Below are 22,585 nucleotides of genomic sequence, written 5' to 3'. Positions count from 1 at the left end.
GATTTCATTGACAACAGATTGAAATTTGTTAAGCGACCGGACGAGATCACAGGTAAAATATACATCACATCATGAGTAAAATAAGGACTGACCCCCAACGCCGAGTCTGGGTGGGCAAACTCACTCTAGTGCTTGTTGTAAAAACGCAAACAACAGGAATTCTGCAGATGCTGGAAATTCAAGCAACGCACATCAAAGTTGCTGGTGAACGCAGCAGGCCAGGCAGCATCTCTAGGAAGAGGTACAGTCGACGTTTCAGGCCGAGACCCTTCGTCAGGACTAACTGAAGGAAGAGTGAGTAAGAGATTTGAAAGTGGGTGGGGGTGGGGGAGGGGGAGATCCAAAATGATAGGAGAAAACAGGAGGGGGAGGGATGGAGCCAAGAGCTGGACAGGTGATTGGCAAAGGGGATATGAGAGGATCATGGGACAGGAGGTCTGGGGAGAAAGACAAGTGGGGGGAGGAAGAAGATCCTCCCTTTTGCCAATCACCTGTCCAGCTCTTGGCTCCATCCCTCCCCCTCCTGTCTTTTCCAATCATTTTGGATCTTCCCCTCCCCCTCCCACTTTCAAATCTCTTACTCACTCTTCCTTCAGTTAGTCCTGACGAAGGGTCTCGGCCTGAAACATCGACTGTACCTCTTCCAAGAGATGCTGCCTGGCCTGCTGCGTTCACCAGCAACTTTGATGTGTGCTGCTAGTGCTTGTTGACAAGGAGTTGCCGTCCCAGATTTACGGTGCCGCTGGGGCTGAAAGTGTACGGGCGATTCTACGTGGGTCTTCGGCTAGTCAAGGTCCCAGAATGGAAATAGATCTCCAGCTTAGCCCAGACCTGGTTAGGTAGACTTGGAAAGTGAGAGGTTGGTATGCTGAGAGAGCTCTTAATATCCAAAGTGTTTTGTGATATACTTGAACTATTTTTTGTATTACGCAAAAAAAAATTGTTACCACAATTGCCCACTCCCATGGACCGGCGGTGATCTTTCGACCATTCGTTTGTTGAAGAACCTATTTAAATTTGCCTTAAAATATTCAAAAGATTTTGATGCCACTACGCTTCTGTGAAGAGAATTCGAAAGACTTTGAGAAAAAAAGTATCTTTTATTTTGTCTTTTTTAAAATAGCACTCCCCCTCCCCCACCCGCCCACACCAGTTCTCAATTCTCCCACAACAGAATCCCTTCCACATCCTGTCAAGGTCTTTCAGGATTTTTAATATTTAAATAAAGTCCCTCTCACATGCTCCTCTAAACTCAGTATATGCAAACCATAGACTGTTCAACTTGTCTTCGAAAGACTATCTGGTAGTTCCGGGTATTAGTTCAGTATACATTCCCTGAGCTGCTTCCAATGCATTTTAAGTCTTCTAAGTTTTGTTTCCACTTTTAAATCAAAATCAGTTCATTATCATTGGCCTAGTGAAGTGAAAATTGAAGTTTTTGCAAATCATGTTGTTCATGAACTTGAAGACGCTACGGTGAGCGTGAGTTATTACAACTTGGGGTGTTGAAGTTCCGAGTTCATTTCGGGCTCCCCCTGTAAGGAGTTTGTACGTTCTTGCCATGACTGCATAGTAGCCTATTGGTTAATAAACCCATTAAAGGTTTATGCACCCGGTCAAGTATTAGCTTAACTATTGTTTACTGTTATAATCATTTCTAATTTGTGTGTGTTTTAATTTTGTTACTTGTACTTGTCCTTCTGTGGATTAGCAATTAAACATTCTTGATTTATATTGAGTTACTCTTCCCTCTTTTGTCTGTGGTATCCTAATGTGCTAAATCTCGTGTTCTTTTTCTCTGAATGTAAAATGGAAAGCCTGTTGGGTATGAAGTGTCAATTGTGGTTTGTCAGAAAGTTCAAAGGTCTGTCCCTTTGGGTAGGGTGTGGCTTCTTAACTATTTGCCTCAGCCCAGGAAAGGCCCAGTCCCATATCCTACATCACAGACATATGACGCGGGATTTGCCAACAAAGTCTGCCATATTTGATGGAAATTCTGCAATGTTGCCAAGAATTCAGTGTCTACAAATATTACTTTCAGGTAGGAATACATCATATAACAGCTCTGACATTCCAACCTCAGGTTCCAACTATCAATAGGCAATGACCTCTTCCAGTAATGCAGACTTGACCTGCAGTGTTTTGGCACACTGAATGGTTAGAGGACACAAACCAAGTGAGACCCTGAAAGGAAAGAGGGTGCCTAAATTATTATCAGGGGAGTTGTGTTTGGGTGAGGAGTGGGGTTTTGAGATCAAGTCAGCATATATAGAGAAAGATATTGTGATTTCTTTGGCTAATTATGCAGAAATAGTTTGACATACCAGTCACTATTAATAATTTGAAAGGATTTCCAAATTATAATAACCTTAATCAAATGTTTCTTGCTTCAAATGTTTTCAGAAATATAAACACTAAATGTAAGGTGATACTATTACATTGTCTTTGTTTGAAACCCTTGGATACTTTAGGGAGAACACAAAGCTCAGTAGATGTTTGGAAAGTGCTGCACTGGGGGTGATAGAAACAGAATAGGGCACCATTTCAGAAGAATTGAAACAGACATATAAACTGGAAGGGTTTGACAGAACACAGACCCTATACAAGCTGATGGGATTAGTTTAACTTGGCTTCATGGTTGGTGCAGACATGATGTACCAATGAGCCTTTTCCTGTTATGTACTTTTCTATGTTCTATAACAGAAAACAACCCAGAGCTCCTTCAAATCACACCAGGATACACTCCAGTCAAAATGAAAATATATGTTTTGTAACCATTGGAAAATCTGTTCCTTTCTTCACTCACATTTCTGAGAGTCTCTTTACCAATCAGCTCAAATTTATTGAACCATTTTATGTTGTTTTATCTAAGCAAATACTTTTAATGAAAGCACTGTTCATGAAGTTGAGTTTGGTGTCTACTTAACAAATTCTGTAGTAATTTCAACAAAATGCTCTGTTGCAGGAGATGATGACCCAAATGTTTACAGAGTGGAAATGTCCTGTGGACATGCTGTGGATCCCATTTCACTCACGGAATGATGTCGGATCCGTATAAGCCAGGTGGATATCACAAACAATCCTTTCTATTATATCTCTTGCTCAATCCACTTTTTAAATGGGAACGTTTTACAATACTTTTCAATGTCTATTCCAGGGTTATTTCAAATTCCACTGCCCTGCATTAATAGATGAGACAAATGAAGGATGTGGAGAGGAATGGTCCTACATGGAGGTGTGCAGACACGCATTGCTCTCTCTTGAGGAACGGCAGATTTTTGAAGAGAAGCTTGCCACTCTCGCTGCTTCAAGTTACTGTGAATACAAACAGGTAAAGCAGAACTGGCTTCTAATTAACTGTTAATAAATAGGGGTCATTACTGGATTTGTGAAAGCTGTGAAGCTTTGGATGGTGTGAGAGTCTGAAGAAATGAGGTAATATTCAGGGAGGTTAACAGGCAATGTTTTAAAAAGGACCGCAACACAACAGAAATTTCAAGATAGTAAGCCAGGGTTCTGACAAGAGTTTCCCAGAGATTAAAGAGAACTGAGGGATTACCTGATCAAAGTGTTTATAATTATAAGGAGATTCAAAATGATCAATCTAGAGAAGAAATTTTCATTTGTGGAAGAATACAATTTTAGATTTCTTAATACATAGCTCTCATGAAGAAATCCCATTGGGAGTTCAGGAGAGACTAGAGAAAAATACATAGTAACTGAGAACAATTGCAAAGATGGTGAGGAAGGTGGATGAGTACATGAAGAAATGAAGATACACTGAGGGGCTGACGTGAAATAAACTGACAAGCTTTATATGTGAAAATGAGAAAACAGTCCGTGTTTCAGGCTGAGGCCCTTCTTCAGGATTGGAAAGGAAGGGGGAAGAGACCAGAATAAAAACATGGGGGGAGTGGAAGGAGGACTAGCTAGAAGAAGATAGATGAATTCAGATGGGTGGAAAAGATAAAGAGCTGGAGAAGAAGGACTTTCCCATCAAACACACAGACAAATGGTTTTTGGACTATTGTTCAAAACCATGCGGATCCAAACCATGCAGATGAACTTCTACCTTGCAGAGGCCAGGAGGTAGCACCCCACTCCAGTCCATCAAAAAATTGTATCCAACACCATCATTAACCTCATCAACATTGAAAAACTTGAAGTTCCCTTACCCTGCACTGTTCATTTCTAGCTCCCACCCAAAATCCACAAATCTGAGTGTACGAGTAGACCTATTGTATCTGCCTGCTCCGGCCCCACAGAACCTGTGTCTGCACACCTCCACTCCATTCTATCCAACTTGGTTCAGTCCCATCCCAACTACATCCGCAACATCTCACACGCTTTTGCTCTCTTCAACAACTTTCAATTCCCTGGCCCCAACCATCATATTTTCACCATGCATGTCTATGTACTCTATCCCCCATCAATAAGGCCTTAAACCTTTCTGCAAAAATACAACCAACCAGTTCCCCTCTACCACCACCCTCACCCTAAGCAATTTCTTCTTTGACTCCACCCAATCTTTCCAAACTCAAAGTGTAGCTATGGGCAACTGCATGCCTCCCAGCTATGCCTGACTTTTCAATGGCTATGTAGAATAGTCCATGTTCCTAGCCTTCCCAAGTCATTTTCCACAACTCTTCCTGCGATACTTTGATGACTGCATTGGTGCTCCTTCCGGCACTCATGCTGAGCTTGACAATTTCATCAATTTTGCCTCCAATTTCCAGCCTGCCCTTAAATTCACTTGATCCATTGCTGAGCCTTACCTGGTAATGCTCCCCAACTCTTCCTGTGATACTTTGATGACTGCATTGGTGCTGCTTCTGACACCCATGCTGAGCTTGACAATCTCATCAACTTTGCCTCCAACTTCCATCCTGCCCTTAAATTTACTTGCTCTATTTCTGACACCTCTCTCCTTTCTTGATCTCTCTTTCTCCATCCCTGGATACAAGCTATCCACCCACAGCTTTTATAAACCTACCAATTCCCATAGCTATCTTAACTATAGATCTTCTCACCCCGTCTCCTGTAAAGATGCTGTTCTTTTTTCTCAGTTCCTTCATTTCCACTGTATTTGTTCCAGGATGAGTCTTTCCTTTCCAGGGCATTGGGGATGTCCTCCTTCTTCAAAGAACAGGGTCTCCCTTTCTCCACAATTGATGTTGCCCTCACCTGCATTTCTTGCACTTCCAGACACCCACTTCTGAACAGGGGTAGAATTCCTCTTGGCCTCACCTATTATTCTCCACAACTTCCACCATCTTCAATACTAGCCCAACAGATCTTTACCTCCACCACCACTCTTGGCTTTCCACAGGGATCGCTCCCTCTTTGATTCCTGTGTCCTTTCATCCCTCCCCTCTGACCTCCCTCCTGGCACATGACAAAAATGTGATGCAACCTCCTCCTCGTTCACCTCCTCCCTTACCTCCATTCAGGGCCCCAAGCAGTCTGACTAGGTGAGACAACAATTCGCCTGCATCTATTGTCCTCACCGATCCCCATGTGGCTTTCTCTACATTGATGAGACCTGATAAAAATAGGCGGACCACTTTGTTCTACAGCAGAATTTCCCCTTGGCCAAACAGTTTAATTCCTAACCATATCCCTGTTCCGACATGTTGGTCCATGTCCTCCTCTTTTGTCGCGATGAAGCTACTCTTAGGATGGAGGAGTAACAACTCATGTTCTGTCTCCAACCTGATGGCATGAACATCAATTTCTCCTTCAGGTAAATTTTTTCCCTTACCCTTACCAAAGGCCATAAGACATAGGAGCAGAATTAGGCCATTCATTCCATCGAGTCTGCTCTGCCATTTCATCATGGATGAATCTGGATCCATCTGCCTCCTCACCATATCCTTTGATCCTCTGACTGATCAGAAGATGATCAACTTCCACCTTAAATATACACACGGACTTGGCTAAAAAAAATTCCTCCTTAACTCGGTCCCAAAGGATCGCCCCTCGATTTTGAGGCTATGCCCTCTTGTTCTGGATATCCCCACCCTAGGAAATATCCTCTCCATATCCACCCTTTCCAGTCCCTTCAACATTTGGTAGGCTTCAATGATATCTCCTCGCATTCTTCTAAGTTCCAGTAAATACAGGCCCAAAGCTGCCAAATTCTCCTCTTCTTCTATTTCCCACTTCGGCCTCTGACCTCTTCTCCTCACCTGCCTATCACTTCCTCCTGGTGCCCACTTCTACTTCCCTTTCTCTTTCCACTCGCCTCTCCCATCAGATCCCTTCTTCTCCAGCCCTTTACCTTTGCCACTCACCCGGCTTCACCTATCACCTTCTAGTTAGTCCTCCTTACCTTCACCCCACCTTTTTATTCTGGTGACTTCCCCTTCCTTTCTAGTCCTGAAGAAGGGACTTGGCCCAAAATGTCAACTGTTTATTCATTTCCACAGCCTCCTGACCTGCTGAGTTTCTCCAGCATTTTGGGTGTTTTGTTCTGGAATTCCAGCATCTGCAGAATCTCTTGTGTTTAAGCTTCATATGTGGATCATACACACCCAGGTATTGTATCGCTCCTAGACTGTTAATTCTGCAACATGATTCTCACCAATAGTTCTACACAGATTTGTCAACACTTTTTTTTAATCTCAGGCACACTGATTGTCAATCCCTCAGTCATGTTCTAGCAATGGATTCTGCATGAATTCTGTCAGAAGGAGCTTGTGGAATTCTTCAGTATGTAGATTAGAAAAATAGTTCTCTGACCTTGCATCAGGTTAGAGAAGATACAGGATCCATGATCTTTTCAGTGGAAATTGTTAGTAAGAATGAAGTTACTACATACCTTCAATTATTTGCGTGTTACCCTCACTAGCCCATGGCACAGGCAGCAATCATAGATTACAACCCTGGAAGGCCTGCTTTTCAGCTTTCTAGCTAGCTCCCTAAATTCTCTCTTCAGGACCTCCTCCCTTTTCCTATCTATGTCATTGGTGCCAATCTGTATCATGATGGCTTCCTCTCCCCCTTTAGAATGCCTTGGACCCGATCTGAAATGGTCCTGACCCTGGTACCATCTGGGGCAACATACCATCTGGGTGTCTCTATCGTGTCCACAGAATCTCGTGTCTACTCATCTAACCATGGAATCCCCTATCAATACTGCAGTCCTCTTCTCCTCCATTACCTTCTGAGCCACAGCATCAGACTCTCCTTACTTCACACCACTCCCTACTTTATATTGTGGAGATCAGCAAAGACGATGAACCAAGAACAGGAAAGATTTAGAGAACTTTGGGCCAAACTCAAGCAAATGAGTATCACTCTCTGGTCGGGGGGGGGGGGGGGAGTGGGGTGGGGATGCTACTACACAGGATTGAAAGAAACTGCACAAAGTTGTGAACTTAACTTCACCATGAGCACTAGCCTCTGTGGCATCCAGGCCATCTTAAAGGAACGATGCCTCAGAAAGGTGGCATCTGTCATGAAGGACTTCCATCACCCAGAACATGCCCCTATCTCATTGCTTCCATCAGGGAGATACAGGAGCCTGAGGGAAAACAACACAATGATTCAGGATCAGCTTCTTCCCCTCTGCCATCAGATTTCTGAATGGACAATGAACTCTCCCTCACTACTTTTTTATTTTCATTTTTACACTTCTTACTTAGTTTAACTATTTAACATATGTATTTACTGTAATTAATGGTTTTCTCTGTTATTAGTTATTGCATGTTACTGTTGCTGCAAAGACTACAAATTTCATGACATATGCATATGATATTAAACCTGATCCTGATTCAGATTCTGAAATGCGATCAGTTCAGACGGATGCATTGGTTTGCACGGAGCAGTTGGACCAAAGGGCCAGTTTATGTGCTGTATCAATCAATGACTCTGTGACTCAAAATGTGATTCCGCTGTAAATCAATGTCAGGGGAAACACAGTCTCACTCCGTGATTGTGGTATAAACCCATATGACCAAGCAATTAATCATCAGATAAATATCACTCCAGAAATCTCTCAGTGTATTTAGTACTTAGACAATTGCTTAAATACAATGCCTACCGGGGGGCGGTGGGGGGGGGGGGTGGAATCTAGATATTGCTACTGCGATAATCATTTCATGTGTAAACTACAGCAATCTTTTAATTTCTGTGGAACATCAAAATTTATCAATACAGGAGATGCCATCACATTAATTTTAAAGCACATTTAAAAGCTAAGATTACATTATTATATACAGTGGATTATCAGAAGTGTATGTTCTTAATTACTAATTTCATCATCTGTCTTTGTTTAGTGTCCGAGGTGTGGGAGTTATGTGGAACAGAAAGATGAGACGAACATATCAGTGACTTGTTCAGTCTGCACGGCCAACAATGGAATCCCTTTTGAATTTTGCTGGCAATGTATGAAGGAGTGGAAAGGCCCAGGTCCACGCTCGGATAAATGTGACAATGAAGGATGCATTAATGTCCAGCTGGAAACCTTGAAGAATTGTGACACAAAAACTTTACCAGACAGCAATATTCAAAATTGTCCAAAAATCCCTGCTTGTCCCACTTGTGGGTTGCTGATAGAACATAAAGAAATGTGCAAATATGTCGTGTGCGTCAGATGCCATGTGGAATTTTGCTTTGCCTGCCTTAACACAAAGGCAATTTGCACTGAATCATCTGAGTATTCTTTTCATTGTGCTATACTTGTAGCCCCAAGGCAAACAAGTACTCCTATGTGGAATCGTACTCTAGATCAGACCTCCAATCCCATTTCAGATTCCGATTCATTTGGCACTCCAAGTACCACTCCAAGTTACGCTCCAATTTCCACTCCAAATTACATTCCATGCACTCCAAGTCCCGCTCCAAGTCCCAGTCTGAATCATATTCGGAATCCTACACAAAATCCCACTCGAAATCCTGTTAAGGATCGCTTTTTAAATAGCCTTTTCAAGTATAAGTGTTGCACAATTCTATAAGTAATCAATCTAGATCGGAGATTGCTGAAGGATAAAAATTGCAGAACAGTCAGTTAAACGTTGTTAGGGCGTATTATACAATTTGCTAGACCCTTTGTTCTCTTGTGACAGATTGTTTCATTCGCTGTTCCGATGGTGATATGATCTGAGGATCCATAAGTAGAATAAATGTCATTTCATCTTCCATAAAACATCCAGCCCTGGTTTAAAGTGGACTAATGCATTATTTGTATATACAGTTTAGGTGCATGATAATCATGTCTCTTCATTTTTGCAACATTCTGTGTATAACGTGAGGAAAACATAATTGATTACCTTTGTATTTACTGTGTTCTTCTGCAAGTTCTTCCCAGACATTGAATTGGTCAACTTCCTTGCTTTGTTAAGATTAAAAGTATTAACATGTGAAATGCATCAATATTCAAATATCCAAAAATAGGCTGATGCATTAAGTCGTGTATCATCTTGAGTTGTAATGTCATTAAAATATATTCAACTATTTTATAATCTTTTGTAAAATAAAATTTATGTTGAGCAGAATTGTGCAAAAAGCAATTTGGCTCGAGTATATGTAAATGAATAAATGGAAACAGAAACAAAAATAAATTGTTCAAATCACAAAATGCAGCCCAAAACCTCTGAAATGTTACTCACTCACATTCATCAGATGTTTAATCCATACTAAAGTACTTGCGATGAGTCTTTATAATTTCAATTATGCAACATTCAGAAAAATGTTGGTTACTCACTGAGAAACACAGCATCACAGGAGATGGAGAGCTTATCCTTCAGTGGTGTATACAGTCTTGAGACATAGGTTGAAGACATGAAGGGAAAAATCTAACAGACACCTAAAGAGCAACTTCTTCATGCAGAAGGAGGCGAGTGTATGAAACCAGTTGCCAGAGAAATTACTTGATGAGTGAGTTGGGTGAAATGGCCAGTTCCTATGCTGAATTATTCTATCACTCTATGACTGTTGCCCTTCACAGTGGTTTAAGAATGTATTGTTTGCCTTTAAGTATGCTGCTCAAATATGTAGTAATTCTATACACTAAGATCACCTTAGAATAATAAAACTAACAGATAGTAAAGATATTAGAAAATAGTTTATAGTTATACCATTGCTAAAGCCCAGCCAAATCCACCATCAAACTCTGGCTTCTGTCCTGCTCCTTTATAAAATAGTGTGATCACATTTCCGAACCTCCAATCTCCAATCTACTTCTACGAGAATTTGAAATTCTCCCTTTGCTGGGTGTTTGTTGAGGTTCTCCCTCACTGCCCACTCTGTGATATCTGCTGCTGTCTGACTCACCAGAGCTCAGCACCATAGCCACGTATGCCCCACCCACCCACTATATCCCTCACCTGGTCTCACCTCTCACCTACCAGCTTGTGCTCCCCCCATCTTCTTATTCTGGTTTCTGTCCCCTTCCTTTAAGTCCTGCCCAGCCCAGTACATTGACGTTTTACTCCCTCCATTGATTTTGATTTCCTTCAGCATCTTGTGTGTGTGGTGCTCAAGATTTCAGGCGTACGCAGAATCTCTTGTATTTATACCAAGGGCCCAGCTTCGACCACAAGACATAGGAGCAGAATTGGGCCATTCAGCCCATCAAGTCAGCTTCATCATTCCATCAGGGTTGATCCTGAATCCCACTCAACCCCATACACCTTTCTTCTCATCTTAACCCTTGATGTTCTGACCAATCAGGAAACTATCAACTTTTGCTCTAAATATACCCACGGACATGCCCTCCACAGCTCTCTGTGGTAGAGCATTCCACAGGTTCACTGCTATTTGGCTAAAAAAAATTCCTCCTTACCTCTGTTCCAAAATGTCACCCCTCAAGTTTAAGGCTGTGCCCTCTACTTCTGGACACCCCGATCATAGGAAATGGCCTCTCCACATCCACCTTATCCAGCCCTTTCAATGTTTGGTAGGTTTCAATGAGATCCCCACCTGCCACATCCTTCTAAATTCCAGTGATTACAGGCACAAAGCTGTCAAACACTCTTCAGATGTTAACCCCTTCATTCCTGGAATCATTCTAGTGAATCTCCTTTGAACGGTCTCCAATGACAACACTTCCTTTCTGAGGCATGGGGCACAAAAACTGTTGACAATACTCCAAGTGCGGCCTGACTAATGTCTTACAAAGCCTCAGTCTTATCTACTTGTTTTTATATTTTATTCCCCTTGAAATGAATGCCAACATTGCATTTGCCTTCTTTACCACAGATTCAACCTGTAAATTAACTTTCTGGGAGTCCTGCACGAGGACTCCCAGCTCCCCTTGCACCTCTGATGTTTGAATTTTCTCCCCATTTAGGTAATAGTCTGCACTTTTGTTCCTTTTACCAAAGTGCATTATCATATATTTTCAAACACTGTATTCCATTGGCTACTATTTTGCCCATTCTTCCAGCTTGTCTCAGTCCTTCTGCAATCACATTGCTTCCTCAGCACTACCTACCCCTGAACCTATCTTCGTATCATCTGCAAACTTTGCCACAGAGCCATCAATTCCATTATCCAAATCACTGAAAAATAATGTGAAAAGTAGCAGACCCAACACTGACCTCTGAGGAACACTACCAGTCACTGGCAGCCAACAAGAATAGGCCCTCTTTATTCCTAATCACTGCCTCCTACCTATCAGCCATTCCTCTGTCCAGGCCAGTATCTTTCCTGTAATGCCAGGGAATTTTATCTTGTTAAGCAGCCTCATGTATGGCATCTTATCAAATATCTTCTGAAAATCCAAGTAAATGACATCCGCTGCATCTCCTTTGTCCACTACGCTTTTTACTTCCTCAAAGAACTCTAATAGATATGTCAGGCAAGATTTCCCTTTACAGAAACTTTGGCTGACTTTGGCTTAGTCTATCATTAGTCTTCAAGTACCCCAAAACCTCATCCTTAATAGTAGAGTCCAACAATTTCCCGACCACTGATATTAGGCTAACTGGCCTATAATTTCTTTTCTTTCGCCTTCCTCCCGTTTTAATGTATGGAGTAACAATTGCAATTTTTCGGTCCTCAGGAACCATGCCAGAATTGAGTGTTTCTTGAAAGAACATAACCAATGCATCTGCTTTCTCTTCAGCAACCACTTTCAGAACTCTGGGATGTAGTCCATCTGGTCCAGGTGACATCACCTCAAGGCCTTTTAGCTTGCCTAGCACCCGAGCTCTTTTTTCTTTGTAATACCAATGCACTCACTCCTGCTCCCTGATACTCACGGACCTCTGGAACACTGCTAGTGTCTTCCACAGTGAAGACTGATGCAAAGTACTTATTAAGTTTATCCAGATTCCTTTGTTCCCCATTACTACCTCCCAGGCATCATTTTCCAGTGGTCCAATATCAACTCTCCCCTCCCCTTATTCTTTATATAACTGGAAAAAAATGTTCAGTGTCCTGTTTTATATTATTGGCTAGCTTGTCTTAATATTTCATCTTTTCCCTTCTTATGGCTTTTTAGTTGCCTTTTGTTGGATTTTTAAAAAAACTTCCCAATCATCCAACTTCCCACTCGCTTTGGCTACATTATCTGCCCTTTCCTTGGCTTTTTTGCAGTCCTTATCTTCCCTTGTCAGCCACAGTTGTCTGTCTACCCTGCCCATTTGAGAACTTCTTCTTCTGTAGGACGTATCTTGCCTGCGCCTTGTGAACTACTCCCAGAAGCTACAGCCATCTCTGCTCTGCCGTCATCTCTGCCAGTATCCACCTCCAATCCACCTGATCAAGCTCCTCTCTCATGCCTCTATAATTCCTTTTATTTCACTGTGATGCTGACACAATGGACTTATGCTTCTCCCTCTCAAATTGCAGTATGAATTCAATCATATTATGATCACTGGCTCCTCAGAGTTCCTTTACCTTAAGCTCCCTAATAAAATCTGGATTATTACTGTTACGAGAATACACATAAAATTAAGATGTTTGCTGGCCTGGGTTAGCATCAGTGACATCAGCAAGTGGTCTGCCACCTGCCCTCAGGGGAAGGAGAGATAAGGAACAATGGAGCAGCGTCTGGAGATGTGTAATGAAGGAACGGGGGAGAGAGAGCTGTCTGGAGTGGCTCCCCTCTTTGAACCTTGAACTGTTTGAAGTGATGGACAGGCGATACCCCAGCAGGGGGATAAAAAGGGACCGGTTTGCTAAGGAGACACGCCACCCGAGGTAACGAGACCCTGGAAGCGGAGCGCCTCTCACGAGTGGGTGAGAAGTATCAGACAACGACCAGGGTGGAAAGGTACGATCAGCGGGAACTCGGTGTGCGTCCGCCCTTGCCTGGGTGCCGGGTTCACTGCAGAGGATCGACCTCATCTGGAGGAGGGGTCACAGTCAGTGACCTCAGGTGACATCACAAAGGACCCGCCCAAAAGTTGCTTGTGAGCAATCTCGCCGGTCTGTGAGTGAAGCAGTGTTCTGAATGATCAGTTGTTCCTGTTCTCTCTGTCTTTTCCCCCACGTTGTCCATCGCCATGGCAACGATTACTGCGAACTGAACTGGACTGAACTTTGAGTCATTTTGAAATTTAGTCATTTACCCCTAGACAACGATAGAGCTTGATTGATGCTGTTATCTTAATTCTGTGCACATGTGTGTTTATCATCACTGAACTGTTGCATTTATTATCCTTTCGATTACTGTGTTGCTTGTTTCTTTAATAAAACTTTCTTAGTTCTAGTACTCCAGACTCCAACTGAGTGATCCATTTCTGCTGGTTTGGCAACCCAGTTACGAGGTACGTAACATTACGCAACACCCAACCTAAGATAGACTTTCTCCAAGTAGGCTCAAGCACAAGCTGCTCTAAAGAGCCAGCTAGTAGGCATTCAACAGATTCCCTCTCCCGTGATCCAACACCAACCTAATTTTCCCAATCCCCTTGCATACTGAAGTCCCCCCTTACAATAGTGTCATTACCCATATCATATGCCCTTTCCAGCTCTTTTTGCAATCTCAACCATGCACCCTGGCTACTTCTATATTTAGAGGCCTATATATGATTCCCATAATTTATTTTTACCCTTGCAGTTTCTAAACTCCACACACAAGGATTTGACATTCTCTGACCCTGTCACCTCTTTCAAAAGATGTAGTTCCATCTTTTACCAACAGAGCCACACCACTACCTATGCCTTCCTGCCTGTCCTTTTGCTAGAAAGTATATCCTTTGATATTAAGCTCCCAGATATGACCTTCTTTCAGCCATGACTCAGTGTTGCCCACAACATCAGCTTTAGCATGGATGGGAAGAGAAAGAGAAGTGTATCTGAGTGTCAGTCATTACATTGTTTACTGTGACCACTCAGCTTTGTGATGGCAATGAATAAAGAATTCTGTTTCTATCAATTACTACAATCCCCAGCTGGGACAACTGCACAGCCAGGTGTAATCCAATTTCTCGCACACCATGTATGTAGATAGCACAGAGAGGGTCGGAGGAGACAGAAATGATGCAGGTTTAAATTAAGATCTGGAACAAAAGATTCCAATTAACCATATAACCATATAACAATTACAGCACAGAAACAGGCCATCTCGGCCCTTCTAGTCCATGCTGAACTCTTACTCTCACCTAGTCCCACCGACCTGCACTCAGGCCATAACCCTCCATTCCTTTCCTGTCCATATAACTATCCAATTTAACTTTAGATGACAATATCAAACCTGCCTCAACCACTTCTGCTGGAAGCTCATTCCACACAGCTACCACTCTCTGAGTAAAGAAATTCCCCCTCATGTTACCCCTAAACTTTTGCCCTTTAGCTCTCAACTCATGTCCTCTTGTTCGAATCTCCCCTACTCTCAATGGAAAAAACCTATCCACATCAACTCTATCTATCCCCCTCATAAATTTAAATACCTCTATCAAGTTCCCCCTCAACCTTCTACGCTCCAGAGAATAAAGACCCAACTTGTTCAACCTTTCTCTGTAACTTAGGTGATGAAACCCAGATAACATTCTAGTAAATCTTCTCTATACTCTCTCTATTTTGTTGATACTTTCCTATAATTCCGTGACCAGACTGTACACAATACTCCAAATCTGGCCTTACCAACGCCTTGTACAATTTTAACATTACGTCCCAACTTCTATACTCAATGCTCTGATTTATAAAGGCCAGCATACCAAAAGCATTCTTCACCATCCTAACCACATGACATTCTACCTTCAGGGAACTATGCACCATTATTCCTAGATCCCTCTGTTCTACTGCATTCTTCAGTGCCCTACCATTTACCATGTATGTCCTATTTTGTGGGCACGTGGCCAAGTGGTTAAGGCATTCGACTAGTGATCTGAAGGTCATGAGATCGAGCCCCAGCCGAGGCAGCGTGTTGGGTCCTTGAGCAAGGCACTTAATCACACAGTGCTCTGCGATGATACTGATGCCAAGCTGTATGGGTCCTAATGCCCTTCCCTTGGACAACATCGGTGTGGTGGAGAGGGAAGACTTGCAGAATGGGCAACTGCTGGTCTTCCATACAACCTTGCCCAGGCCTGCGCCCTGGAGAGTGAAGACTTTCCAGGCGCAGATCCATGGTCTTGCAAGACTAACAGATGCCTATTTTGATTAGTCCTACCAAAATATAGCAACTCACATTTATCAGCATTAAACTCCATCTGCCATCTTTCAGCCCGCTCTTCTAACTGGCCTAAATCTCTCTGCAAGCTTTGAAAACCTACTTCATTATCCACAACTCCACCTATCTTAGTATCATCTGCATACTTACTAATCCAATTTACCACCCCATCATCCAGATCATTAATGTATATGACAAACAACATTGGACCCAGTACAGATCCCTGAGGTACACCACTAGTCACCGGCCTCCAATCTGACAGTTATCCACTACTACTCTCTGGCGTCTCCCATCCAGCCACTGCTGAATCCATTTTACTACTTCAATATTAATACCTAACGATTGAATCTTCCTAACTAACCTTATGTGTGGGACCTTGTCAAAGGCCTTATTGAAGTCCATATAGACAACATCCAACGCTTTGCCCTCATCAACTTTCCTAGTAACCTCTTCAAAAAATCCAATAAGATATGTCAAACATGACTTCCCATGCACAAATCCGTGTTGACTGTTCCTGATCAAACCCTGTCTAGCCAGATAATTATAGATCCCATCTCTAAGAATACTTTTTTTTAGATTATGAGAACACTCAGTCCTCATTTATTGTCATTTACAAATGCATGCATGCATTAAGAAATGATACAATGTTCCTCCAGAGTGATATCACAGAAAAACAGGACAAACCAAAGACAAACACTGACAAAACCGTATAATTATAACATATAGTTACAGCAGTGCGAAGCAATGCCATAATTTGATAAAGAACAGACCATGGGTACGGTAAAAAAAAGTCTCAAAGTCCCGAGTCGATCGACTCCCAAGTCCTCGATAGCAGGCGGCAAAGGGAGAAACTCCCTGCCATAAACCTCCAGGCATCGACAACTGCCGATGCATTGGAAGCACCCGACCACCGCCGACACTGAGTCCGTCCGTCCAAAAACTTCAAGCCTCCGACCAGCCCCTCCAGCACAGCCTCCCGAGAGCCAACCTCTGCGGCGCCTTCGACCTCGCCCCGGCTGCCGTAACAAGGAAAGCCAAGGATTCAGGGCCTTCTCCTCTGGAGCACACAGTAACAGCAGCAACGAAGCGGGCATTTCAGAAGTTTCTCCAGATGTTCCTCCGTACTCTCACGTCTGTCTCCATCAAATCAGAATTGTGCACAGTCCCCCCTACTTGACAAATAACAGACATCACTACCAGAGTGGCCGCACGCGCTGCGTTGTGCTGCCATCTTCTCCTCCTCCCCTCCTTTCCATCAATTTACCCACCACTGACGTCAAACTCACAGGCCGATAATTGTTAGGTTTACTCTTAGAATCCTTTTTAAACACTGGAACAACATAAGCAATACACCAGTCCTCCGGCACCATCCCCATTTCTAATGACATTTGAAATATTTCTGTCAGAGCCCCTGCTATTTCCACACTAACTTCCCTCAATGTCCTTGGGAATATCCTGTCAGGACCCGGAGACTTATCCACTTTTATATTCCTTAAAAGCTCCACTACTTCCTCTTCTTACATCATCATAGTTTCCGTAACTTCCCTGCCTATTTCCCTTATCTTACACAATTCAATATCCTTCTTCTTAGTGAATACTGAAGAAAAGAAGTTGTTCAGAATTTCCCCCATCTCTTTTGGCTCCACACGTAGCTGTCCACTCTTGATTCTCCAAGGGACCAATTTTATCCCTCACTATTCTTTTGCTATTAATATAACGGTACAAACCCTTTGGATTTATTTTTACCTTACTTGCCAAAGCAACCTTATATCTTCTTTTAGCTTTTCTAATTTCTTTCTTAAGATTCTTCTTACATCTTAGCCTATGAGGTACAGATATAAATACAGTTCAATTCTAATTAACGGCAAACTGTTACAAAGAGTTGTTTTTGTGATAAATCATAGATATCAGTTTAACACTGCACATTTCCTGAACTCATCTTTGGGTCTGGAATTGGAGCACCCCTTTGAAAGTGTAGTGAGTTCAGGGAATAAATTAAATTCTACACTGTACAGTGAACTGTGAGAATTGTATTAATTAAACAGAATAAATCAATACTTTGAACACAGCTGTGAGGACATGTTGGAGGGCGTCTTCCCAATTATTTTCAAAACTGAAACGAGTTCAAGTGAAATGCATTAATTTTTCTTGTCAATGCCACAGAGATTCTCAAGGATCAGTTTAAGTGATGGTTCCTTCAAGTTCAAAGTATTGTCAAAATATGTATACTGTATGTCACCATAACCTACCCTGAGATTCATTGACTTATGGACATTCACAGTAGAAACAATAAAATACATTAGAATCAATGAAAAACTATACAAACCAAGGGCAGACAAATACCAATCTGCAAAAGACAAATTGTGCAAATACAAAAAAAAATAACAATAACAATAATCTAAATAAATATGTAATAAATAATATGAGTTGTAGTTTCCTTTAAAGTGAGTCCATAGTTTGTACAATGAATTCAGTGTTGAGCTGAGTGAAATTGTCCATGCTCGTTCAAGATCATAAGACCATAAGACAAAGGAGCAGAAGTCGGCCATTCGGCCCATCAAGTCTGCTCCGCCATTTTATCATGAACTAATCCATTCTTCCATTTAGTCCCACTCCCCCGCCTTCTCACCATAACCTTTGATGCCCTGGCTACTCATATACCTATCAATCTTTGCCTTAAATACACCCAATGACTTGGCCTCCACTGCTGCCTGTGGCAACAAATTCCATAGATTCACCACCCTCTGACGAAAAAAATTTCTTCGCATCTCTGTTCTGAATAGGCGCCCTTCAATCCTTAAGTCATGCTCTCTCGTACAAGACTCCCCCATCATGGAAAACAACTTTGCCACATCCACTCTGTCCATGCCTTTCAACATTTGAAATGTTTCTATGAGGTCTCCCCTCATTCTTCTAAACTCCAAGGAATACAGACCAAGAGCAGACAAACGTTCCTCATACATTAACCCTCTCATTCCCGGAATCATTCTAGTGAACCTTCTCTGTACCCTCTCCAACGTCAGCACATCCTTTCTTAAATAAGGAGACCAAAACTGCCCACAGTACTCCAAGTGAGGTCTCACCAGCACCTTATAGAGCCTCAACATCACATCCCTGCTCCTATACTCTATTCCTCTAGAAATGAATGCCAACATTGCATTCTCCTTCTTCACTACCAACTCAACCTGGAGGTTAACCTTAAGGGTATCCTGTACGAGGACTCCCAAGTCCCGTTGCATCTCAGAACTTTGAATTCTTTCCCCATTTAAATAATAGTCTGTCTGTTTATTTCTTCTGCCAAAGTGCATAACCATACACTTTCCAACATTGTACTTCATTTGCCACTTCTTTGCCCATTCTTCCAATCTATCCAAGTCTCTCTGTAGACTCTCCATTTCCTCAGCACTACCGGCCCCTCCACCTATCTTCGTATCGTCAGCAAACTTAGCCACAAAGCCATCTATTCCATAATCCAAATCGTTGATGTACAATGTAAAAAGAAGTGGCCCCAACACTGATCCCTGTGGAACACCACTGGTAACCGGCAGCCAACCAGTAAGGATCCCTTTATTCCCACTCTCTGTTTCCTGCCAATTAGCCAACACTCTATCCACGTATGTAACTTTCCCGTAATTCCATGGGCTCTTATCTTGTTAAGTAGTCTCATGTGTGGCACCTTGTCAAACGCCTTCTGAAAATCCAAATATACAACATCCACTGCATCTCCCTTGTCTCGCCTACTTGTTCAATTGTTCAGCTGTAATACCCATTCCTCAGCCTGGTGGTGTTGAACCTCAGGCTCCTGTATCTCCTTCCCAATACCAGCAGTGATGACATGTTGTATCTCCACAAAGTTTATGAGGAAGTAGAGGTCCATGAGACCAGGCTAGGTCATAGCTTCTTTATGATAGCAGTTACATGTTGTAGCCAAGACAAATCATCTGAAATGATGACGCTGCGGAATTTAAAGCTGCTAACTTGCTCCTCCTCTGATCCCCTGATGAGTTCTGGCTCATGATCTTTGGTTTTCTCCTGCTGAAGTCAATAATCAGCTCTTTGGTTTTGCCAACGTTGAGTGAGAGGCTGTTGTTGTTGCACCAATCAATCAGATTGTTAATCTCCCTCCTATATGCCAATTTGTTACCACCTTTGATCCGCACAATAACAGTGTGTGTCAGCAAACTTGAATATGGCATTGGAACTGTACTTAAGCTCGCAGTCATAAGTATCCAGTGAGTGGAGCAGAAGAATAAGCACACTGCCTCGTGGTGCATCTCTGCTCATGGTAATCATGGAGCAGTTGTTGGTGCCAGTCTGAACTGAATGGGCTCTACAAGTGAGAAAATTGAGGATCCAGTTGCACAAGGAGGTATAGAGGCTTAGGTCTTGGAGATTATTGATTACTTTTGAGGAGATGATAGTGTTGAGCCCAGAGCTGCAGTCAATGAAGAACATCTTAATGTATGCATCTTCACTGTCCAGATGTTCTAGGGCTGAGTCTCAAATGAAATGGCACCTTCTGTTGATCTGTGTGAAGGCAGACAAATTGGAGCTGATCCAAGTCACTCCTCAGGCAGGAGTTATGTTTCATGACTAACCTCTCAAAGCACTTCATCACAGTGCATGCACTATACATGCTAATGAATGATATTAATCACATGAATATTGCAAAATGTCCAACTGAATTACTGTTCGACAGAATGAACAAAAGACTTGACATCTGACAGTTCCTTTCAAAAGTTTATTCCAAAGCGATCTTTCTCTTTACACACAGCTATCTTGACTATTGTGGGGCAGTGTGGAGATGTGTCTCTGCCAAAGGAAGTGTAAGGCAGTCCTTCCCTCTGCTAGCCTGTAGGTCACCTTTGGGCAAGGTGTAGCACCTGCTTAGGCCCCTATCAAAAGGCAAAGGCAAACCACTTCTGTGGAAAAAATTTGCCAAGAATAATAATGTCAAAGATCAGGATTGTCCAGGTCATACAACACAACACATTATGATGATGATGATGATAATGATGATCTTGACTATTGCTGTCATCAGATTCCCTGCCCACAAAGCCTTAAATTCAAAAGAAATTTTTTAAGCCCGATCCGAGATAGATTGCTACAGGTCCCCTCACTATTGGGAAGTTATAATGTGTCCATCTACTCTTCAAGGATTAACTTACTTCCTTGTCTAGTCCCTTTGGTGTGGTCTAGCTGCCAATACCTACTGCTTGGGTGTGAGACACTCACTCACTACCAGGGAGAGATGCTTCCAACAGACAACATATATTAAAAAGTTTATTTTATTTTTAATGATATATCTTTCAGTTTGGTTAAATAGTTCTTAACCCACATTTCTCACAGAGAATTTATGATTCATGAAAGATTTCCGAATTCCAAAAGATTTATAAGCTATGAAGGATATCAAAATACAGGTATAATTCCTATGAACTAAAAGAACATAGCAGTGAGTTGCAGACAAACAATTCATCCATCACTAAAACAAAGGCTGAGGAATGAAATCTAGTTCTTCTTTCTGTCACCCATCTTTCTGACTTTCTCCTCATCATTCCTAACAATCTCCAGTGCTTCCTGATATTTTTTTTAGATTATGAGAAAACTCAGTCCTTGTTTATTGTCATTTAGAAATGCATACATGCATTAAGAAATGATACAATGTTCCTCTGGAGTGATACCACAGAAAACAGGACAAACCAAAGACTAACACTGACAGAACCACATAATTATAACATGTAGTTACAGCAGTGCAAAGCAATACCATAATTTGATAAAGAACAGACCATCGGCACAGTAAAAATTTCTCAAAGTCCCGATCGACTCCTGAGTCCCAGGTACCAGGCGGCAAAAGGGAGAAACTCCCTGCCATAAACCTCCAAGGCACCGACAACTGCCGACGCCTTGGAAGCAGCTGACCACAGCCGACACCGAGTCTGTCCATCCAAAAACTTCAAGCCTCCGACCAGCCTCTCCGATACAGCCTCCCGAGCACCATCCTCTGCCAAGCGCCTTCGACCTAGCCCCGGCCACCGAAACAAGCAAAGCCGAGGATTCGGGGCCTTCTGCTCTGGAGATTCCGGTTACCACACAGTAGCAGCGGCAGCGAAGCGGGCATTTCAGAAGTTTCTCCAGATGTTCCTCCGTACTCTCACGTCTGTCTCCATCAAATCAGAATTGTGCACGGTCCCCTACTTGACAGATTACAGATATCATTCACCGGAGAGGCTGCACGCGCTGCGGCGTGCTGCCATCTTCTCCTCCTCCTCTTATTTATATTTATATTATTTTCTATTGGATGACATCTTCTGCATCTGATATTTTCCAGATACCTTTGCTAGGTTGAAATAATTTATACAGATGGTCTCAAAGCTTCTGAGGACAATGGTGCAAATAACTCAGCTGCAGTTGCCTGGCTCAATGCAGGCCAATTAATCTAGCCCCATCGTCCACCTCATTTGGTGAACACAGGCAAGAGGGCTCATGGTCTCTACACTTTACAAACCACATCTCTGAGCAGCCAGCACCACCTGCACCATCTGTGCTCTGTAACAACACTGCTTGCACTGCTGTACTTTTCACTTCAAACTGATTGCCGCTTGCAATTTCCATGAAGAGATAAGGCTGGTTCTTGTTCAGAAAAAGAAGCTGAGCGAGGAATATTTTGTTCGAATTTTAACTTTGTGAGAAACAACTTCAACCCTTTGGAGAAGTTATGCTGCTGTATGAGAAAACTAAAGTTAGCAATAAGCTTATCAGACCTTAGAAAGTGAATATCCATCACACTTCTTCATCCATAGCAGTTTGATGCTTCATAGTTTTACATTGGGATGTTTTAATGTCTTGTGTTTGGCCGATGCAGGGATGACGGCTCATGAGCACTTCATTAAAACAGATTCTGCTTGCAATTTACATTAAGAACGGTAAACTGGTTTTTGTTTACAACAAGAAGTTGAACAACGAATGTTTCTTGTCAGTTGAAATCGAGGATTCCAGGAATGAAAGGGTAACCATAAGAGG

At 42.4% G+C, this 22,585-nt stretch overlaps 1 protein-coding gene across 4 annotated transcripts in view; it reads left to right on the top strand.

Moving 5' to 3' along the window:
- LOC134345385 (uncharacterized protein DDB_G0292642-like) overlaps positions 1-22,585 on the top strand; it is a 402,893-nt gene that overhangs the window by 300,383 nt on the left and 79,925 nt on the right. For 3 of the 4 annotated variants that reach the window (XM_063045962.1, XM_063045969.1, XM_063045968.1), the window contains exon 3: positions 3,158-3,331. In XM_063045962.1, the coding sequence (XP_062902032.1) occupies positions 3,158-3,331 (174 nt within the window). Of the gene's footprint in view, positions 1-3,157; positions 3,332-8,279; positions 9,547-22,585 lie in introns of those variants that run through there. The other variant, XM_063045961.1, reaches the window with a different exon arrangement.

The sequence above is a fragment of the Mobula hypostoma genome, chromosome 4, assembly GCF_963921235.1.
Source record: "Mobula hypostoma chromosome 4, sMobHyp1.1, whole genome shotgun sequence".
NCBI lineage: Eukaryota > Metazoa > Chordata > Chondrichthyes > Myliobatiformes > Myliobatidae > Mobula > Mobula hypostoma.
The sequence above is the reverse complement of the archived record's forward strand: the minus strand, read 5'-3'. Positions and strand labels throughout refer to the sequence as shown.